The sequence below is a fragment of the Pituophis catenifer genome, unplaced genomic scaffold (assembly GCF_029215685.1).
Source record: "Pituophis catenifer annectens isolate HBS135680 unplaced genomic scaffold, rPitCat1.0.hap2 SCAF_10, whole genome shotgun sequence".
Lineage (NCBI taxonomy): Eukaryota > Metazoa > Chordata > Lepidosauria > Squamata > Colubridae > Pituophis > Pituophis catenifer.
Genome location: NW_027256890.1, coordinates 23114295 through 23135912, shown reverse-complemented (window position 1 = coordinate 23135912; position 21618 = coordinate 23114295). Strand labels below are relative to the sequence as shown.

Sequence of the window (21618 nt, the reverse complement as noted above, 5' to 3'; positions counted from 1 at the left end):
GGCTATCATGTCGCCCCTAATCCTTCTCTTTGTTAGATGAGACATACCCAGTTAGAACATGGAACATAGAATAACCGGGATGGAAATGTGAGAACAGCTCATAAGTCTCTTTCTTTCAGCATCATTGTAACTTTGAACAGTCCCTCAACAAATAGTTGTAAATCAAGGACAACCCGTATTATCTTTGCAAACTGGATGGTGACATTAACACAGAATATAGTTGGGGGGCTTAGTATTTCTCAAGTGTTAGCTGAGTAATGGTGGGAGACGAAGTCCACCCATCGTCAAGTTGGAATATTGCATTCCGTTTCAGTTACCACATTGCAAAAAAAGACGACAAGATTTTGGAAAACGTGCCGAAAACAGGAGCAAACATGAGTAGGGGCCTGGAGGCGAGAACATACCAAGAACGGTTGCAGAATTGGGTATGGCTAGTCAGGACTAGGGCTGACATGATAGCAGTCTTCCAATATTTGAGGGGGTGCCAGAAAGAAGAGAGAGTCAAGCTATTCTCCAAAGCACCTGAAGGCAGGACAAGAAACAACAGATGGAAACTAATCAAGGAGAGAAGCAACCTGGAATTAAGGAGAAATTTCCTGACAGTGAGAATAGTTAACCAGTGGAACAGCTTGCCACCAGACGTTGTGGATGCTCCATCACTGGAAGTTTTTAAGAAGAGACCGGACAGTCACTTTGTCTGGAAGGTTATAAGGTCTGCTTCAGCAGGGGTTGGACTAGAGTCCTTCTGGGAGAAGGGCGGTATATAAATTAAATTAATAAATTAATAAATAGAAGACCTCCAAAGGTTCCCTTCCATGCTCTATATTCTGATTCTGAGAAGCAGGCTTACCATCGAGTAGTAGCAGCTCCTCGCAGAATTTATTTCTGTGAGCCGGCCTATCTTAAAAATGGCTAAAATTCGGAGCGGTGGTACGAAGAAGTCACCGACCGTTTTGGAATATGACGTCGCCACAAATCGGCACTTACCTGGGTCGATTTTCACAATTTTAATGGCTGCCAGTTCTCCGGTTTCTGTATCTCGCCCCTGCGGAGAGAACCAGAAGTGATAAGGAAAGAAAAAAATGGGAGGTTCAGGAAAGCATTCTCCGCATTGCTTTCTCCGTGGGAGAAGAGATTTGGCGAAATTCTTGGCCGGGAGGAGTAGGGGGGGGGTGTCCTCATTTTGCACCTCGCCTTTCCTGCTCCGGCTTTTTCACGATCCTGCCATATGCTCTTTGGCTTAAGAGACGGAGATGACCACTGCCCCATAAAGTCGGCCTCACAACTAAGTGGGGTAAAAGCCCATAGGGACAGCTTTATTTTACCTTACCATATGCTCTGCTATCATGTTCCACCCTGAGTAACACGGAAGTTATCCCAAAGAATTTGCTTCCTGTAAAAAGGATGTGGCCAGTCTCAGGTCATTCACTCACTCACTCACTCATTCGGTTGAGTTTGGGCCAAACACCAGGAATTGGTGAGTTCTAGTCCTGCCTTAGGCAGGAAAGCTGGCTGGATGACTTTGGGCCAATCACGAGGTGATGGAGAGTTCTAGTCCTGCATTAGGCAAAAAAGCCAGCTGGGTGACTTTGAGCCAATCACTAGGAGACAGTCAGTTGTAATCCCGCCTTAAGCATGAAAGTTGGCTGGTTGACTTTGGGCCAATCACCAGGAGACAGTGAGTTCTAGTCCTGCCTTAGGCATGAACACCAGCTGGTTGACTTTGGGCCAATCACCAGGAGACAGTGAGTTCTAGTCCCGCCTTAAGCATGAAAGCCAGCTGGGTGACTTTGGGCCAATCACCAGGAGACAGTCAGTTGTAGTCCCGCCTTAAGCATGAAATTTGGCTGGGTGACTTTGGGCCAATCACCAGGAGACAGTGAGTTCTAGTTCTGCCTTAGGCATGAACACCAGCTGGGTGACTTTGGGCCAATCACCAGGAGATGATGAGTTCTAGTCCCGCCTTAAGCATGAAAGCCAGGTGGGTGACTTTGGGCCAATCACCAGGAGTCAGTGAGTTCTAGTTCTGCCTTAGGCATGAACACCAGCTGGGTGACTTTGGGCCAGGCATACTCTGAGTCCAACCCACTTCACAAGGTTGTTGCTGTAGGGATAATAGGAGGAGAAAGATATGTTGGGAATGTGCTCCTCCCTAGGTTATCTGTAATAATTGTGGGTTACAAATACATTCATCCCTCCATTCATTCCTTGCAAGAAACCATCCCATAGGATCTCAGCAATTTTACAAGAATGCAAATATGAAAACACCCACAGTCCAGTACGATTCAGAAAAAAAATAAAATAATGCAAACTGGAAAAGTGGACATTGGATCCCATTCTGAAAAAGAGTACGTAAGAAATAACCTTGAGATACAGGAGGATCAATAAATCAAACTTTATACAACCTGTGCACTTACAGTTCGTTTAATGACCGTTCAAAGTTATGACGGTACTGAGAAAAACTGACTTACGACAGTTCCTCACACTTACGACCGCTGCAGCATCCTCACGGTCACATGCTCAAAATCCAGGCCCTTGGCAACTGATTCGCATTTATGACGGTCGGCAGCACCCCAGGGTCACGCGATTCCCCCCCTTTTGCGACCTTCCGACCAGCAAAATCAACTTGGAAGCCAGATTCAACTTAACGACCATGTTACTAGCTCGACAACTGCAGTGATTCACTTAACAACGGTGGCAAAAAAAAAGGCTGTGAAAACGGGCCAAACTCACTTGACAAAATGTTTCACTTAGCAACGGACGTTTCGGGGCGCCAAACTTGAAATCCTTAAGTGGAGGACTTTCCTGTATTGTGCTTAAAAGTTTTTGAAAGTCAGATGGCCACATCAATTCTCTCCAGACCCCAGGAGAGAAAGGACCTTGGCAGTTGGACACGGGGATGAAGCCTTGGGATAGGAGCCAGTCATCGGCACCTGACAAGCACATGTATTGACGATTGTGTAGTCAAAACAGATCCTTCCAAACTGTCTTGTTCCGCTGGACAAAACTCACAAGAAATTCCATCCATAGAAACAAGAATTCCTATGTTCACAAAGAGGAGGAAGAGAGCACCTGAAGGCCAGACAAGGAATAACGGATGGAAACTGATCAAGGAGAGAGATTCAGCCTAGAAATAAGGAGAAATTTTCTTACAATGAGAGCAATCAAATGATGGAACTGAAGTTGCCTTCGGAAGTTGTGGGAGCTTCATCCCTGGAAGCTTTCGAGAAGAGACTGGACTGCCGTCGGTCAGAAATGGTGTAGGGTCTCCTGTTTGGCGGGGGGGTTGGACTAGATGACCTACAAGGTCCCTTCCAACTCTTGTTAATCTGTTAAAGTGAACTTTATAATGCCTTGATAAGACCCCAGTTGGAATACGGCATCCAGGTTTGGTCACCACACTATAAAAAAAGATGTTGAGACTCTAGAAAGAGTGCAGAGAAGAGCAACAAAGAGGATTAGGGGACTGGAGGTTAAAACAGACGATGGACGGTTGCAGGAACTGGGCCTGGCTGGTCTAGTGAAGAGAAGGACCAGGGGAGACAGGAGAGCATCTTCCAATATCCGAGGGGCTGCCCCAGAGAGGAGGAAGGGGGTCAAGCTATTTTCCAAAGCACTCGAAGGCCAGACAAGGAAGAATGGATGGAAACTGATCAAGGAGAGATTCAACCTTGAAATAAGGAGAAATTTTCTGACAGTGAGAACAATCAACCCATGAAACAGAAGTTGCCTTCAGAAGTTGTGGGAGCTTCATCACTGGAGGCTTTCAAGAAGAGACCGGACTACCATCTGTCAGAAATGCTGTAGGGTTTCCTGCTTGGGTGGGGGGTTGGACTAGATGACCTCCAAGGTCCCTCCCAACCCTGCTAATCTGTAAACCCCCCTCCCCAGAGCCAGGATCCTTTCCTCTTGGGATCCCTACGAAAAGCTCATCAGAAATGTCAATTTGCGTATCTTTGGCACAAATAAGGCACCCTAAATACAGATAGCCCTCAACTTACAACAGTTCATTTAATCAGAACAGAGTTGGAAGGGCCCTTGGAGGTCTTCTAGTCCAGCCCCCTGCTCGAGCAGGAGACCCTGTACCATTCCAGACAAAATGTCTGACCAAACTCTTCTTCAAAACCTCCATGGATGGATGCACACCCACCACTTCCGGTAGCAAGCTGTTCCACTGATTTATTTGTTCTCGCTGTCAGGAAATTTCTCCTTAATTCCAGATTGCCGCTTAGGGACTGTACAACGTTGCAACAGCACGGAAAACAGTGAGTTTATGACCGTGTTTCGCACTTACGGCCTTTGTAGCTTTCCCCCTGGGATCAGCTTCCACGTTTGGCTCCCTGGTATGGCAGTCGGACTGCATTAAGCCATGATTTGTCAGAAACACCTAAGAGGCACAAATATGCCCCACTTCTTCAGATCCCGTTCTGTTTAGCAATCGGGCAACTTCCTGCCTTCCTGGCTGAGCCAGCTCAACCGCCACAAAGGGTGTGAGGAGCACGGCTGCTTGCGAGGTTGCAAAGCACGTGTGTGATGCAACCAAAGAGGAAACCCGTGGAATGGCTCGCCTTCAGAAGTGGAGGGTGCTGCACCGAATGGAGGCTTTTAAGAAGAGGCTGGACAGGCAGTTGTCTGAAATTGGGTCAACCTATTTCCCAAAGCACCAGAAGGCAAGACAAGAAGCGATGAATAGAAACCAAATCAAGGAGAGAAGCAACCTGGAATTGAGGAGAAATGTCCTGACGGTGAGAATAATTAGTCAGTGGAACAGCTTGCCACCAGAAGCTATGGGTGCTCCAACACTGGAAGTTTTCAAGAAGAGGCTGGACAGCCACTTGTCTGGTTTTTAAAGTTTTTAAGACAAGGCAGGAAAGGCATTTGTTTGAAATTGGGTCAACCTATTTCCCAAAGCACCAGAAGGCAGGACAAAAAAATGATGGATGGAAACCAAATCAAGGAGAGAAGCAAACTGGAATTGAGGAGAAATGTCCTGACAGCGAGAACAATTAACCGGTGGAACAGCTTGCCACCAGAAGCTGTGGGTGTTGCAACACTAGAAGTTTTCAAGAAGAGGCTGGACAGCCACTTGTCTGAAATTGGGTCAACCTATTTCCCAAAGCACCAAGAAGCAACGGGTGGAAACTAATCAAGGAGAGAAGCAACCTAGAACTAAGGAGAAAATTCCTGACAATTAACTTGCCTCCAGAAGTTGTGGGTGCTCCATTATTTGGAGAATTTTCAGAAGAGATTGGACAACTATCTTAGAATAACTTTATTGTCACATTGGACGTACACTAATTGGCATACATTAAAATTAAATTTCGTTGCATACAGCTCTCAAAGGCTCATCAGCTCCTATACTACATAAACATGACAAAATAAATAAATACATACATACATGCAAAATTATGCATATGCCCACATATATTACATGACATGGAGAAATAACACAGTCTAATTCAGATGTATACATGTACATGGCGAGAAAGGGGAATCTTGTGACTTTACCAGACGGATGGCATGGGAAACAAAGCTGTTACAGAATCTGGTAATCCTGCTAGAAATACTTCGAAACCTCCTCCCAGAAGGGAACGACAGAAACAGAAAATCTGTCTGGAATGGTGTAGGGTTAACAGATTAACAGAGTTGGAAGGGACCTCGTAGGTCATCTAGTCCAACCCCCCGCCTAAGCAGGAGACCCGACACCATTTCTGACAGATGGCAGCCCAGTCTCTTCATGAAAGCTTCCAGGGAAGAAGCTCCCACAACTTTTGAAGGCAGCTTCTGTTCCATGGGTTGATTGTTCTCACTGTCAGAAAATTTCTCCTTATTTCCAGGTTGAATCTCTCCATCCATTATTCCTTGTCTGGCCTGCTTTGGAAAATAGATGGACCCCCTTCCTCCTCTCTGTGGCAACCCCTCAAATACTGGAAGACTGCTATCCTGTCTCCCCTGGTCCTTCTCTTCTCTTCACTAGTCCAGCCATGCCCAGTTCCTGCAACTGTCCATCGTATGTTTGAGCCTCCAGTCCTCTAATCATCCTGGTTGCACTTCTCTGCACTTTTTCTAGAGTCTCATCATCTTTTTTATAGTGTAGTGACTAAAGCTGGATGCAGGATTCTAGGTGTGGCCTTACTAAGGCTTTACAGAGTGGTATTAGTACCTCCTTTGATCTTGATTGTATCCCTCTGTTAATGCAATTTAGGATTGCATTGGCTTTTTGGGCTGCTGCCGCACACTGCTACCTCATATTTAATTGGTTGTTCAGGGGATGGGATTCGAAGACCTCCAAGTTCCCTTCCGACTCTGTTATTCTGCTATAAACTGCCTCTGCTTTCCCATAATAACCCAGAGACCACCCAAGCAGGCGGATGAAGAGCTTTGGGCAATCTGTTCATAAGGCAGTTTTGCTACGGCTTCTTGCAGAATGCAATTTGCGCGTGTTGGACGCTAGAGATCAGAATGCTTAGGTCGCATTTCCTTTGATGCGTCAGAAGAGGGCTGGAGTTTCTTGCAATTAAGGCCAGAGAGAAAATATCCACGACTCCGCCTGGGAGGCCAGGGAAGAAAATTAAGGCAGGTGTAGGACATGCAAAAGCCGTCCAGAGGCCTTCTTCTGCACTTCCCTAAGGCAAGCACCATTTCAGTCAACTGACATACAAGAAAAACGCTGAGACCCTAGAAAGAGTGCAGAGAAGAGCCACAAAGATAACAGAATAACACAGTTCGAAGGGACCTTGGAGGTCTTCTAGTCCAACCCCTTTTGTTTGAACAAATAGCTGTCCAATCTCTTCTTGAAAGCCTCCAGTGATGGGGCACCCACAGCTTCTGGTGGCAAGCTGTTCCACTGGTTAACTATTCTCACTGTCAGGAAATTTCTCCTTAATTCCAAGGTTGCTTCTCTCCTTGATTAGTTTTCATCTGTTGCTTCTTGTCCTGCCTTCAGGTGCTTTGGAGAATAGCTTGACTCCCTCTTCTATGGGGCACCCCCTCAGATATTGGAAGACTGCTCTCATGTCTCCCCTAGTCCTTCTTTTCTTTAAACTATCCAGGCCCAGTTCATGCAACCGTTCTTCGTATGTTTTAGCCTCCAGCCCCCTAATCCTCTTGGTTGCTCTTCTCTGCACTCTTTCTAAAATCTCAACATCTTAGTTTATCGTGGCGACCAAAACTGGAACTGCAATGTTCCAAGTGTGGTCTTGCCAAGGCATTATAAAGTAGTATTAACACTTCATGTGAGCTTGATTCTGTCCTCCTGTTAATGCAGCCTAGGATTGCGTTGGCTTTTTTTGGCAGCTGCCGCACATGGCTGGCTCATAGTTGGATGTTTTAAATTTGGCCGATTGATTGAATTATTTTAATAAGCTTTTAATTTTCATTGTACATTGTTTTTACCATGGCTGTTCATTGCCCTGAGTCCCTCGGGAGAAGGGCAGTATACAAATATAATAAAATACAAATACAAATACAAATTTAAGTGACTGTCCTCTCGCAGATCATAAAAAATCTGGAGGCTAAATTGTACGATGAACGGCTGAAGGAGCTAAGTAGGTCTAGCCTAATGAAGAGAAGGACCAGGGGAGACAGGAGAGCATCTTCCAATATTTGAGGGGCTGCCACAGAGAGGAGGAAAGGGGTCCAGCTATTTTCCAAGGGCAGACAAGGAATTATGGATGCAAACTGACCAAGGAGAGATTCAACCTGGAAATAAGGAGGAATTTTCTGACAGTGAGAACCATCAACCCATGGAAGAGAAGTTGCCTTCGGAAGTTGTGGGAGCTTCATCACTGGAAGCTTTGAAGAAAAGACTGGACTGCCCATCTGTCAGAAATGGTGTAAGGTCTCCTGCTTGCGCGGGGGGTTGGACTAGATGACCTACAAGGTCCCTCCCAACTCTGTTAAGGAACTAAGACGAAATTTGTCCAAATGTGTATCTGCGCCCGGGTTTTGATCCCGCGGCCACAAAAGGGATGCAGCAAACGGTTCTAAGGGCGACCAATGATGGTGTCCCTTTTTTCAGCGCGGTCGTAACTTCCAACGGTCGCTATGTGAGACCGTTGCAAGCGGAGAACTACCTGCCCTCTCCTCTTTTATTGTTGTTCCTCCCGCCACGGGGAGAAAGACCCGTCTCTCCGCCCCAACCCATCGGATCCATTTTCGAAGCTGAAAATAGCAGTCCTGGCTGCCGGCTGACCAGCCCTAAGCTATTCCTGAATTAAGAATTTCAGGAAATGCCATGCTGGCTTCTGAACAATGTCTGCGCAGCGGGCATGAGCCAGGATCCGAAGAGAAGCAGCCCACTCCTAATTCAGTTTGTTGTCCAGAGGGCGGGAGACGGAGGGGGATGGGGCGGGAAAGTCCAGGAAATGGAGTGGAGGGCTGTTTTATGCTCCTTTGATATGCAGATGCAGATCTGTCCCTCCTTATTAGGATCAAAAAGGAGTCACAAACCAGGATGTGGAGAATGTGTCTCTTTCGCATCAAGGCTATTATGTTAGTTCAAGGGTCAGCAACCTGCGGCTCTGGAGCCGCATGTGGCTCTTTCACCCCTCTGCTGCAGCTCCCTGTCGCTCAAAATATGCGTCACAACCGCCAATGTGCGACATCCACTGGCACGCGATTTATTGAGCTTTTCAACCATGGATAAATCCAAGAAAATAAAAGTTTCAGAAGAAAACAGAATGTTTAATTCCAACTACATTTGCTAGTTTTGTGGCCGCTCAAGAAATAGTTAGGCCCAGGAAGGGTTTTTGTGGCTCCCGGTGTTTTCTTTTCTGTGGGAAATGGGTCCAAATGGCTCTCTGAGTGTTTAAGGTTGCAGACCCCTCTGTTAGCTAGTGAGACTGGGCTGCGCTAACCATGGTTCGGTTGCTACTCGAGTGTCCGTCGTAAATAGGAGTCAGTTCAATTCAGTTCAATTCAAGCGACTGAATTTTGAATTCAGTCGGAGGATGCTGCAACGATTGTACGAAAAACGATCATTATAAGTCACTTTTTTTCAGTGTCGTCGTAACTTTGAACGGTCACTTAATGGAACCGTTGTAAGTTCAAGGTCTACCTGCAGAATAAAACACAGCCTGAAAAAATAATACAATTTTACCAGCAAGCCAATAGGGCTGAATTTAAAAAGAAACGCAGAAGCATCAGAAAATAGGATTGTCATAGGATTATGACTACTGGCATTAACAATGCTAAGGGCACCTCAGAGGCTTCTAAGGAGCAACACAACCACATGCACACTTAATTATAAGAAAACAACATATGGAAGCTTCACAACAGCTGTTCCTCCAACTGCCTTCAGTGGATACAGAATCTGTTCCAAAACGCCTATGCTTTATAGTATTTTTGTTCTTCTCTATTTTCTCTCTGGCCACAACAGGCTAAACCAGATTCACTCAGAGTGGCAAGTATATGAAAAAAATATATATTGAGGACTAGAAACTTCAATGAACCAGTCAAAGATGCATTTTGGGGCAAAATGGCCTTATTTGTTCCAGTCTCCCAGTTGAGGCTCTTCTACCAGCATAAAGATCATGCCGGTTAGAAATTTTAAGCAATGAGGCCCCAGCATAATTTTATAGCAGTTTTTTAAGATGTGTGGACTTCAACCCCCAGAAGTCCTCAGCCAGCCATGTTAAATGGAGAATTCTGGGAGTTGAAGTCCCACACGTCTTATAGGGGCTTACAAAGGTTGGAAAATATTGTTTTATAGGATCCATTTTAATCGAGAGATCCTTTTCAACTCTGGTTGTGATCTAACGGGCCGGGAAGAAGCCAGTTCGATCGACTGCCGTGCCCAAATAAATATATCACTTGGATAAGAAGGGCAGTGAAGACACACAATATATCTGCCTGGATTCATTGCACAATTATTTATATCAAAACATTGGAACGGTATTTCTCAACCCTGATATTGACTTATATAAGATGGTTGGACTTCAACTCCCAGAATTCTCCAGTAAAGATACTTTAAGAGGAGACGACTTCCAGCCAGCTGAATTCTGGGAGTTGAAGTCCACCCATCTTAAGTCGCAAAGGTTGAAAAAAAACCCACGCAATCCCCTTTTGCGACCGTCGGACAAGCAAAGTCGACAGGGAAGCCAGACTCACCTAACAACAGCGTCGCTGACGTAACAACTTCACCGATTCGCTTAACAACGGTAACAAGAAAGGTTGCAAAATGAGGCAAGATTCACTTCCAGGTGTCTCACTTAGCAACAGAAATTTTAGTCCTCCGTGATGGTCATAAGTCGAGGACCCCCTGCATGTCACCATTCAGTATAAAACAGATCTGTTTCTGGTTTCCATCAGCACAGCTGATCCAATTTTCATCTTTAATTGGTCTGTCCTTGGTGCTCCCTGAGCTTGGTTGCCAATCTAGGTAATATCATCAAGGGGTAGTAGGGAGTGGGGTTTACTCTCATTTTATATTCTTTTGCTTGCCCTATCAGTATCGGTGTGGATGGTATTAGATAAAAATCCAATAAGTAAATAAATAAATGTATTTATTTATAAATAAATAAGTAAATAAATATTTCTGATCTTCTCGATCAGAAAGGTCGGCAGTTCAGCGGTTCAAATCCCTAGTGCCGCGTAACGGAGTGAGCTCCCGTGACTTGTCCCAGCTTCTGCCAACCTAGCAGTTTGAAAGCAGGTAAAAATGCAAGTAGAAAAATAGGGGCCACCTTTGGTGGGAAGGGAACAGCGTTCCGTGCGCCTTTGGCGTTGAGTCATGCCGGCCACATGACCACGGAGACGTCTTCGGACAGGGCTGGCTCTTCGGCTTTGAAACGGAGATGAGCAACGCCCCCTAGAGTCGGGAACAGCTAGCACACATGTGCGAGGGAAACCTTTACCTTATCAAGAATCTCAAAACATGCCTGGGCACCAAGAATTCATACTTTCTGTAAACCACTGAAAAATTCCTGAGAGTCGGGCGGCCTATAAATTTAATAAGTAATATTTTAGTCCTGTTGTAACAGGGCTATATCCATGAATCTTGGACACCTGGGCCCACATTTATATTTTCTTTGGGTCCACGTTTTCAAATTGGCAAGTATAGGTAGATTTCCACACACACACACCCCAGTTACTATGAAATAGCAAAATAACTACTGTAGTAGGAGATCTGTGTTAGTGTACAGCAATATTTTTCAATGTCAGTTACTTTTAAGGTGCCTGGACTTCAACTCCCAGAATTCAAAGCAAAGCTGGCTGGGGAAATCTGGGAGTTGAAGTCCAGGTATGTTCAAGTCACGGAGGTTGAGAAATTGTGGCCTGCAGTGTCAAAAAACCTAGAAATCAGATAAGCTTCCAGCAAAGGAATCCCTGTTTAGTAGCTTCCTCCTAGGGCTCCAAAGTTTCAGGACGACCCCAAACAGGGGGCAAGAAATGGATGATGGGTTCAAAAACATTGCCAGGGTCCCCAAAGCCAATTTCCTCTCTTAAGCTCTTTCTTCTTAAAACAGCCCCATATTCCTTCCTCCCCTGTGGGGCCTGCTCACCCACCCTTTCCAAAACTCCTGCAAAGGCAACAATTTTAATTTGCAAGGCTCTTCCTTCAACAGCTTCTTTCTTTCTTTCTTTCTTTCTTTCTTTCTTTCTTTCTTTCTTTCTTTTTTCTCTTCCTTCCTTCCTCCCCTCCCACCCTTCCTCCTGCTCACCCACCCTTTCCAAAACTGCTGCAAAGGCAACAATTTTAATTTGCAAGGTTCTTCCTTCAACAGCTTCTTTCTTTCTTTCTTTCTTTCTTTCTTTCTTTCTTTCTTTCTTTCTTTCTTTCTTTCTGTCTGTCTGTCTTTCTTTCTTCCTTCACTTCCCTCTCTCACTTTTTTCTCTTCCTCCCTCCCTCCCAACCTTTCTCCTCTTCTTTCTTTTTCTTTCTTTCCCTCACTTTTTTCTCTTCCTTCCTCCCTCTCACCCTTCCTCCTCCTCCTCTTCTTTTTCCCTTTCTTGCTTTCTCTCCCTCTCTCTCTTGCTTCTTTTCTTCCCCCCTCCCTCCTAACCTTTTCTCTTTCTTTTTCCTTCCTTCCTTCGTTCCTTCCTTCCTTCCTTTCTCTCTCTCTGTCTTTGATCTTCCTTCCTTCCTTCCTTCCTTCCTTCCTTCCTCTGTCTCTGGTCTTCCTTCCTTCGTTCCTTCCTTTCTCTCTCTGTCTCTGGTTTTCCTTCCTTCCTCTCTGTCTATCGCTGGTCTTCCTTCCTTCCTTCCTTTTTCCTCTTCATCCCTCTTTCCTAGCCCTCAGCACCGCAAGATCCGCGCGTGCCAAACTCTCTGGCAACCCGGACAAATAAGCGCATTGTGGTCATTCGGTCACTCCAGGAAAGCGGAGCGAGCGAGCAAGCAAGGGAGGGGATCCCCGCCCTCCTACCCTGCCTACACTTGTAGCAAAGCCAGCCTGCCTGCCCCACAGAGTTCGACCTTGGCCGGGGAACCAACCAACCAACCAGCCAGCCAGCCAAGCCTGCCCAGTGTCCCCCCCCCCACCCGAAGACTCGCCTCGCCTTCTCCAAAAGGCGCCCGCTCCGCTTAAGGGGCAAGCAACCGTTTGGGGAAAAAGCTCCCGGTGCAAAACAAAACACAAAAAAAGAGGCTGGTCCCAAGAGACCCGGACACGCCCCGGGAAGAGAAGCCCTGGACCCCCCCCCTCCCCCGGCCACAATTCCCTGCTTCCCCACTCCCCCACCCCTCTGCATCCCTTCCCCAGTCCGGTCCTCACCCCACCCGAGAGCTGGGGGGGCTGCAAATCCCCACCACCGCGCCACGGTCCCATGCTCTCCATTACGCATCTCCAAAAGCGCGCTTTGGAGAAGTTGCCCAACTATTGGGGGGGGGGGGGGGGGAAGAAAAAAGAAAAAAAAGGGGGGCCCCGCCAGTCAGTGGACCCCCCCATTAGAAGCCCCCTCCCCTCCTCTCTCCCCCTCCTCCCTCCTGGGGACCCCCCACCCCAGCCAGGATCGCTCCCCCAAAAGCGCGCCCGCGGGGAGGGAACCCCTCTCCAAAGCCGGCCGTTGCGCACCTTGTAGACGTCGCCGTAAGTGCCGGAGCCGATGCGCTGGATGAGCTCGTAGCGCAGCCGCGGGTCCTGCAGCGAGACGTCCCGCAAGGCGCTCATGGTCCCCTCGCCCAGCAGCCGCCGAGCCAGGGCCGGACGGCGTAGCCGGGGCCAGCAGCGGCCGAGGCTGGGGTGGGTGGGTGGAAGGGGGAAAGGCGCCGCCTCCGGGGCGGAGAGGAGCCGCAGGGGCGGCCGAGCGAGCAGGAAGGAAGCCGAGGAGGAAGAGCCCGAGCAGACCAAGCTCCGCCTTGCAAGCCCGCTTCGCCCGCCCGCCCTCCCGGGCTCTTCCTCCGCAGCAGAGAAAGGACGGCCGGCAACGCCACGGAGAGGCAGGCAGGCGGGCGCTCTGCAGCTGGCGGGCGAGAGTCCCTCTGGGCGCGTGCAGAGCGCTCCGCTGCGGAGGAAAGGCGCGTGCGCGCCTGTTAACAGGGGAGTCGTCCCCCCACTTACGACCTCAAGGGAGCCCACCTTCTGTGAAGGCAACCCCACAAGCCAGTTCTATCATCTCTCTCTCTCTCTCTCATCATCTCTCTCTCTCTCTCTCTCTCTCTCTCTCGTCTGTCTGTCAGATAATCTATTTTTCTATCTACCTATCTATCCATCCATCATCTATCCATTTCTCTGTCCATCCATCATATCTATCTATCCTATTTTTCTATCATCTATTTTTCTATCTACCTATCAATCCATCCATCCATCGTCTATCAGATATCTTATCCATTTGTCTGTCTGTCCATCCATCATTATCTATTTTTCTATCTACCTATCTATACATTCATCCATCCATCATCTATCCATTTGTCTATCCATCCATCCATCCAATCTATCTATCTATCATCTATTTTTCTATCTATCTACCTATCTATCCATTCATCCATCCATCCATCGTCTATCATCTATCCATTTGTCTGCCTGTCCATCCATCATATCTATCTATCATCTATCTATCTATTTTTCTATCATCTATCATTTTTCTATCTACCTATCTATCTACCTATCCATCTATCCATCCATTGTCTATCATCTATCCATTTGTCTGTCTCTGTTCATCCATCCATCCATCCATATCTATCTATCTATCCATCTATCTATCTGTCCATCCATCATATCTATCTATCTATCATCTATTTTTCTATCTATCTAAATGATTAGATTGGTTTTTCAAAATATAAAATAAAATAAAAATTAGTGGAAAACTAAGAAGCGGGGGAGGGAAAGGGAAAAGAAAGAAAAAGCGTAAAGGGAGAAAAGGAAAGAAAAAAAGGCACCAACTTCCGACTCACTTTAGCACAGTAGAAGAGAGTAGCATTACCAAGCACAACTGTTTGCTTTTACGCAACAGCTTGTACAAGCGATTTCTATGCCAATAAGCCTGTCTAGTTAACAAAACCAAAATCAACGTTTCATGTGTTTTTTTTCATGGTAAGCCCAAAATCCGGAAGCAATTTCAGAATAGAAACAAGGTTAGATATATTCTCTACTTTGGATAAAAGAATCAATTTTGACCGTCTCTGCTTCTCTTTGTTGCAGGGAGGAATATATGCTTCTGTTAACTTATTCATTTTTATCACAAATTTATATTAACAAAATCCTCTATATTATTTCAATTACTTTTCCCTTCCTTCCCCCTCTTCTTGCTTTTCCACAGCTTTTTAAAATTTCCTTTGATTAGAAAAATTATGGACTGTGTGGAAATGGATAAGCTCACAAAGGAGATACAAGAAAAAGATGAAACAGAATACTACTTAGTCTGGGAGAAATGGTATAAACAGTTGGAGGAGAAAAGGGGAAAAGAAAAAAAGGGGACAAAAGAAAACTAAACAATGGTTTAATTAGGTGGGGAAATATGGAAACAAATGGGAAGATATAAATTGTGGAAAGGAAACTAGGTACCTGTTTATGTTAAATGTAAATAAAATATTCAGATTAAGAGAATATATATATATATATATATATATATATGATATACTAAAAATATTTGTATAAAAGATAAAGATAAGAAAGAGAAAATATATAAATATAGATTACTGATGCGAAGATATTGAAAAGAAGATGTAAATATCTGTTTTTGTTGGTTGGTTGGTTTGTATGTTTTAAAAAAATGTTCAATAAAATTATTTTTAAAAAAATTAAATTTCCTTTGTCTTTTATATTTTGAAAAACCAATAAAATCATAGGAAGCCAATGGAGCCCGATATTTCTGTCGCTAAGCGAGGAATTTCTTCAATGAATTCTGCCCCATTTCGCGAATAGAATGTAAAATATAGACTAGACTAGAATAGAATGTAAAATATGGAATGTAAAATATAGACTAGAATGTAAAATATAGAATAGAATAGAATAAATAAAATGTAAAATATAGACTAGGAATGTAAAAAAAGATGAATAGAATGTAAAATATAGAATAGAATGTAAAATATAGAATAGAGCCGTGATGGCGAACCTATGGCACGCGTGCCACAGGTGACACGCGTAGCCAGATCAGTGGGCACGGAAGCTCAGCTCTGGCACGCATGTGCGTGCCAGCCACCTGATTTTCAGGCCTTTTGGGCCCAGCAGAAGTAGGGAAACAGGCTGTTTTCTGCCTCCAGGAGGCTTGGGGGTAGGTGGGGAAGGCTGTTTTCGCCCTCCCCAGATGCATTGAGAGGAACTGGAGCCAGGTGACAAAGAAAAATGGGTCAGGAGCAAGTAGGGAGGGGGGGTTGGGCACGCATGCGCAGGGCGGGGCGCATATATATTTTTTTTATTTGATTTATATGCCGCCCTTCTCCGGAGACTCAGGGCGGCTTACAGTGCGTTAAGCAATAGCCTTCATACTTTTGTATATTTATACAAAGTCAGCTTATTGCCCCCACAAACTGGGTCCTCAATTTACCTACCTTAGAAAGGATGGAAGGCTGAGTCAACCTTGAGCCTGGCAAGATTCGATCTTACTTTAATTGCAGACAGCTGGTGTTAAATTACAGTGCTTTTGTCTGCACAGCTATCCAGGCTCTGCAGACAAAATTACGCATAGAATTATGGGTGTGGGCACGCGCGTGCATGAACCTCCCCCACCCCTTCCTGGCACGCGATGGCAAAAAGGTTAGCCATCACTGGAATAGAGTGTAAAATATAGACTAGGATAGAATATAGAGTAAAAAAGGATGAATAGAATAGAATAGAATAGAATAGAATAGAATAGAATAGAATAGAATAGAATAGAATAGAATAGAATAGAATAGAATAAGCTGGAAGGGACCTTGGAGGTCTTCTAGTCTAGCCCTCTGCTGAAGCTCAAATTCTGGTCTCAATTGTGGTCGTAATTTGAGGACCACCTGCAACTGGATAGGGAGGGGTGGAGAAGATTCTAGAGCGGCCTTAAATTCGGACTTTGCTGAGTTTTCTCTGCAAAAAAAATAAAAATAAAAAATCACAATTCCAATCCACTCATTTCACCGCTGAGTGACAAAACCGTAACCGAGACCAAAACTGTTCCTGTTTGCGTGCACATCCTGTTGATGTTCTTAAGCGTCAATTTAGCTATATTTGGACCTGGGCAGAGCCTGTTGAGGTTGTTGTCAATCTGGATTTTAAAAAAATAATAAAAAATAAAAATCTGGCCTGCTTTACGTTAAGGACTTCTGAATTTTGCAAATCGCACCAGGATCCGTTTTGCAGAGCAGATTTAGATCAGCATTCACCGGAAAAAGAAATATTTTAACTTTAGCCGAGGCATGCATTGCATTGCTGGCTGATTTATCACCACTGCCGTTTGTTATGCAAGCATTTTTTTTTGCTGCATCTCAGCCTGCGATCCAAACAGGATCCAATAAATATGATGACTAGGAAACGAGAATCCTAGTTAGCAACAGGCCCCATTATACAAGCAATGCCTCTCCCCGTTTATTTCGTCGCTATTAAACTGGTATAAATTCCCAGCATGCACTGGAGAAAAGAAGGATGGTGTTAAGTCTACGTTGGGGGACAGACAAATATATTTTATTTAAAAGCTTTTGTTTTTTTTGCATGAAGTTCTCTTTTATCGGATGCATCTGATTTTTATCCAGCGGGATTCGAGGTCTTCAAAGCCGTTTGGAATTCAGAAACACCCCCTGCCTCAAAAAAAAAAACCCCACCCTCAAAATGATTCAGGTATAAATCCCTTGCTTGGGGGTCAGAGATTGTGACCGCGCACAATTTTTTTTACAGCAGTGATTCTCAATCTGTGGGTCCAGGGTTGTGTGAAGTTTTAATTGTGCTGGCGTAGAAATAGGTTGAATAAATAGACCATAATTACTTCCAAGCAAACAGGGGGGAAAAAATAGCTATGTATTATTGATTTATAGCCACAACTGAACTCAACATTTCTTATCACTAAGCACTGACAGTTGGCAAGTGAGTTTTGCCTCATTTTACAACCTTCTGGGCCACAGTTGTTCAGTGAATCACTGCAATTGTAAAGTTAGTAGCAATAGCACTTAAAGACTTATATACCGCTTCACAGTGCATTTACAGCCCTCTCTAAGCAGTTTACAGAGTCAGCCACTTACCCCCCAACAATTGGGGTCTTCATTTTACTAACCTCAGAAAGAAAGTTGAGTCAACCTTTAGCTGGTCAGGATCGAACTCCTGGCAGTGGGCAAAGTTAGCATTCCTGCATTCTAACCACTGGTGAAGGAAGGAAGGAAGGAAGGAAGGAAGGAAGGAAGGAAGGAAGGAAGGAAGGAAGGAAGGAAGAGCAATAGCACTTAGTCTTATATACCGCTTCACAGTGCTTCACATCCCTCTCTAAGCGGTTTACAGAGTCAGCCTCTTGCCCCCAACAATCAGGATCCTCATTTTACTGACCTCGGAAGGACGGAAGGCTGAGTCAACCTTGAGCCTGGTGAGATTCGAACTGCCAAATTGCAGGCAGCTGGCAATCAGCAGAAGTAGCCTGCAGTACTGCACTCTAACCACCACACCACTGCGGCTCACTTAACATGGTTGTTAAGTGAATCAGTCACAAGTGGGATGCGGTGGCTCAGTGGCTAAGACGCTGAGCTTGTCAATCAGAAAGGTCGGCAGTTCAGTGGTTCGAATCCCCAGTGCCGCGTAATAGGGTGAGCTCCCCTTACTCGTCCCAGCTTCTGCCAACCTAGCAGTTCAAAAGCAGGTAAAAAATGCAAGTAGAAAAAAATAGGGACCAACTTTGGCGGGAAGGTAACAGCGTTCCGTGCGCCTTTGGCGTTGAGTCATGCCGGCCACATGACCATGGAGACATCTTCAGACAGCGCTGGCTCTTCGGCTTTGAAACGGAGATGAGCACCGCCCCCTAGAGTCGGGAACAATTAGCACGTATGTGCGAAGGGAACCTTATAACAGTCGCAAAACAAATTTGTGTAAGTCGAAAACTAATTGTATCTACAACTAATCCAAAGTCTTCGGTGCTTTAACAGAATACAAAAAAAACCCTGAAGGTTAATTTAGAGCAGCATCTACAAATACCCACAATGTATAAATGCAAAACGAGGAGGAAAATTTACACACTACAATTTCATAGGTTAATTGTCACGTTGGATGACTGTAGCCTCCATGATAAATTTAGGGCCCCTTGTTTACCAATTTTGATCTTACTTAGGATTCTTCAGGTAGGTTTTCGCCGTCTCGTCTACGCCAAATTTCTTTCTTTAAAATCTTTAGAGATATGAGGTCATTCCTGCAAATGTTGCTTTAAAAGCTGGCACTGACCTGCTTTCTATTTTCATCCTACCCAGACTATGATGCTGATATGTGCAATGGGGAATAAAAACAATGTCCACTCTCCACTCTTCCTTCACCTAAAACTGTCTGCTGACATCAGCCCCAAAATTTGAGCGGGGAAGATGCCGCAAGGCTGAATGGTCAAGAAAGGACCATTTTTTCCAGGACCATTTTTCCTAGTTAGATTGCATCTTAGAGGAATTATACTGTGGAGTCAACGGATGAATATTTTAAACGATGCTGGACTCGGCTGTTTTTAAAAGTTGCATAAAGGTCTTGTGACAGGATCAGCGATCTTTTGATCGTTGAGATGCCTTCAATAGCCTTGGATTGACAAAACCAGGGGTCGGCAACCTTAAACACTCAAAGAGCCATTTGGATCTGTTTCCCACAGAAAAGAAAACACCGGGAGCCACAAAAACCCTTCCCGTGCCTGACAATTTCTTGAGCGGCCACAAAACTAGCATATTAGACGTTTTCTTCTGAAACTTTTCTTTTCTTGGATTTATCTATGGTTGGCCTACCGGGGGTTGAAAAGCTCAATAAATCGTGTGCTGGCGGGTGTCACATATTGGCGGTTGTGACGCATATTTTGAGTGACAGGGAGCCGCAGCAGAGGGGTAAAAGAGCCACATGCGGCTCCAGAGCTGCAGGTTGCTGACCCCTGAACAAAACCAAGGGAATAAGGTTGGGAAACTGACATACGGTATGTCTTATTTTAATTAGATTTATCTTTTTAAGTGGGAGAAGGGAAGCTTTGATTTTTAAAAAAAAATTGTTTTCAAGTTCAGATTCCCCTTTCTAAATGACTGCAGTTTGGTGGCACAATAAATGGGGGGGGGGCCCTCATAAAAGGATACAGCAAAGCTAAGAGATTTACCGTATTTTCCGGCGTATAAAACGACTGGGAGTATAAGACGACCCCCGACTTTTCCTGTCAAAATATAGGGTTTGGGCTATACTCGCCGTATAAGACTACCCCTCTTCCAATGCACACCAAATAAAAATAAAAATTAAAAATTAAAAATTAAAAAACCCAAAATGGCCCCTGCAACAAGCAGAAACCTCACACAGCCACAAAAAGCCCAAAAAAACAACTTTCACACTTTACACACACACAACACAACACAACTGGCTCACCCACAATGTAAAAGCAGCTGTGCTAGATCCAAAATGGCCCCTGCAACAAGCAGGAACCTCACACAGCCACAAAAAGCCCAAAAAACAACTTTCACACTTTACACACACACAACACAACACAACTGGCTCACCCACAATGTAAAAGCAGCTGTGCTAGACCCAAAATGGCCCCTGCAACAAGCAGGAACCTCAGAGTCACAAAAAGCCCCAAAAAAACAACTTTCACACTTTACACACACACAACACAACACAATTGGCTCACCCACAATGTAAAAGCAGCTGCGCTAGACCCAAAATGGCCCTTGCAACAAGCAGGAACCTCACAGAGCCACAAAAAGCCCAAAAAAACAACTTTCACACTTTACACACACACCACACAACACAACAGGCTCACCCACAATGTAAAAGCAGCTGTGCTAGATCCAAAATGGCCCCTGCAACAAGCAGGAACCTCACACAGCCACAAAAAGCCCCCCAAAAAACAACTTTCACACTTTACACACACAAAATTCCACATACAGCTTTGTGAGATTTTGTGTGTTTGTGTAGTTAGAGTGAAACACTCCAGAAACACACTAAATCTCAGAAAGCTGCACAAATATTATTTTATTTTATTTTAATTTTTATATGAAAGCTAAATTTAAAACTTCCTAAACTTTAAATGGCTAGGTCTAAAAAAGAACAACTAAAAAAAAACCCAATTAACTATTTTTTTTAAAGCTCCCAAAGGGAAAAAAAACTTACCCAATAGAACAGGGGTCTCCAACCTTGGCAACTTTAAGACTTGTAGACTTCAACTCCCAGAATTCCTCAGCCAGCTTTGCTTTGCTGGCTGAGGAATTCTGGGAGTTGAAGTCCACAACTCCTTGCCTTGCTTGATTGCAGGCAGGGAGTTGCTTGCTGATGGAATGGATTCAGGCAAGCGAAGCAAGGCAAGCGTTGCGACTAGCAGCTAAGGTAAGCAAGCTGGAGGGGGAAAACTTTTTTCCTTTTACATGGCTCTGGCGATCCCAGCTGAGTTGCCTGATTAGCAGGCAACTCAACTGGGATCGTCAGAGCTTGGATTGCCAGAGCCATTTAAGGTTCGTCAGAGCCTTTCGGGTTGGTCTGCCTGGTTACAGGAGAACGACACCCGGCGTATAAGACGACCCCCAACTTTTGAGAAGATTTTCATGTGTTAAAAAGTCGTCTAATACACCGGAAAATACAGTAATTTTCTCAGACAGCAATAAAAAAAAAAATCTGTACTCAAGAGATAGGGAGATGAAACGCTGCTTGGGGCAGGAACAGAATTCCCTGGGATTTTGGAACTGCTTCATTGCTGACAAACTGCAAAAGCAGCAAATTCGTACCTCCCAAGCGGTCCTCGAGTTATGACCACGACTGAGCCCAAAATTTCCATCGCTAACATAAGCAAGACCGGTTGTTGAGGGACGTTTGCCCTGTTTTACGACCTTTTCTTGCCACACTTGTTTAAGTGAATCACTGCAGTTGTTAAATTAGTAACCCGGTTGTTAAGTGAATCTGGCTTCCCGGTGGATCTTTGCTTTATTTTTTTGAGGTCATAAAAGGGGATCAAGTGACCCAGGGACACTGCAGCCGTCGTAAATCTGAGCCAGTTGCCAAGCTTCTGAATTTTGATCACGATATAGACAGGCTGTAACCATTGTGTAAAAAAAAAAAAAAAACCGGTCATAAGCTA

At 44.9% G+C, this 21618-nt stretch overlaps 1 protein-coding gene across 1 annotated transcript in view; it reads right to left on the bottom strand.

The window, feature by feature from the left end:
- MAP4K2 (mitogen-activated protein kinase kinase kinase kinase 2) overlaps positions 1–13112 on the bottom strand; it is a 64242-nt gene extending 51130 nt beyond the window's left edge. Inside the window, 2 exon segments of the mRNA XM_070951576.1 lie at positions 988–1045; positions 13017–13112. Coding sequence (XP_070807677.1) covers positions 988–1045; positions 13017–13112 — 154 coding nt within the window.
- Positions 13113–21618: the final 8506 nt, after the last annotated feature.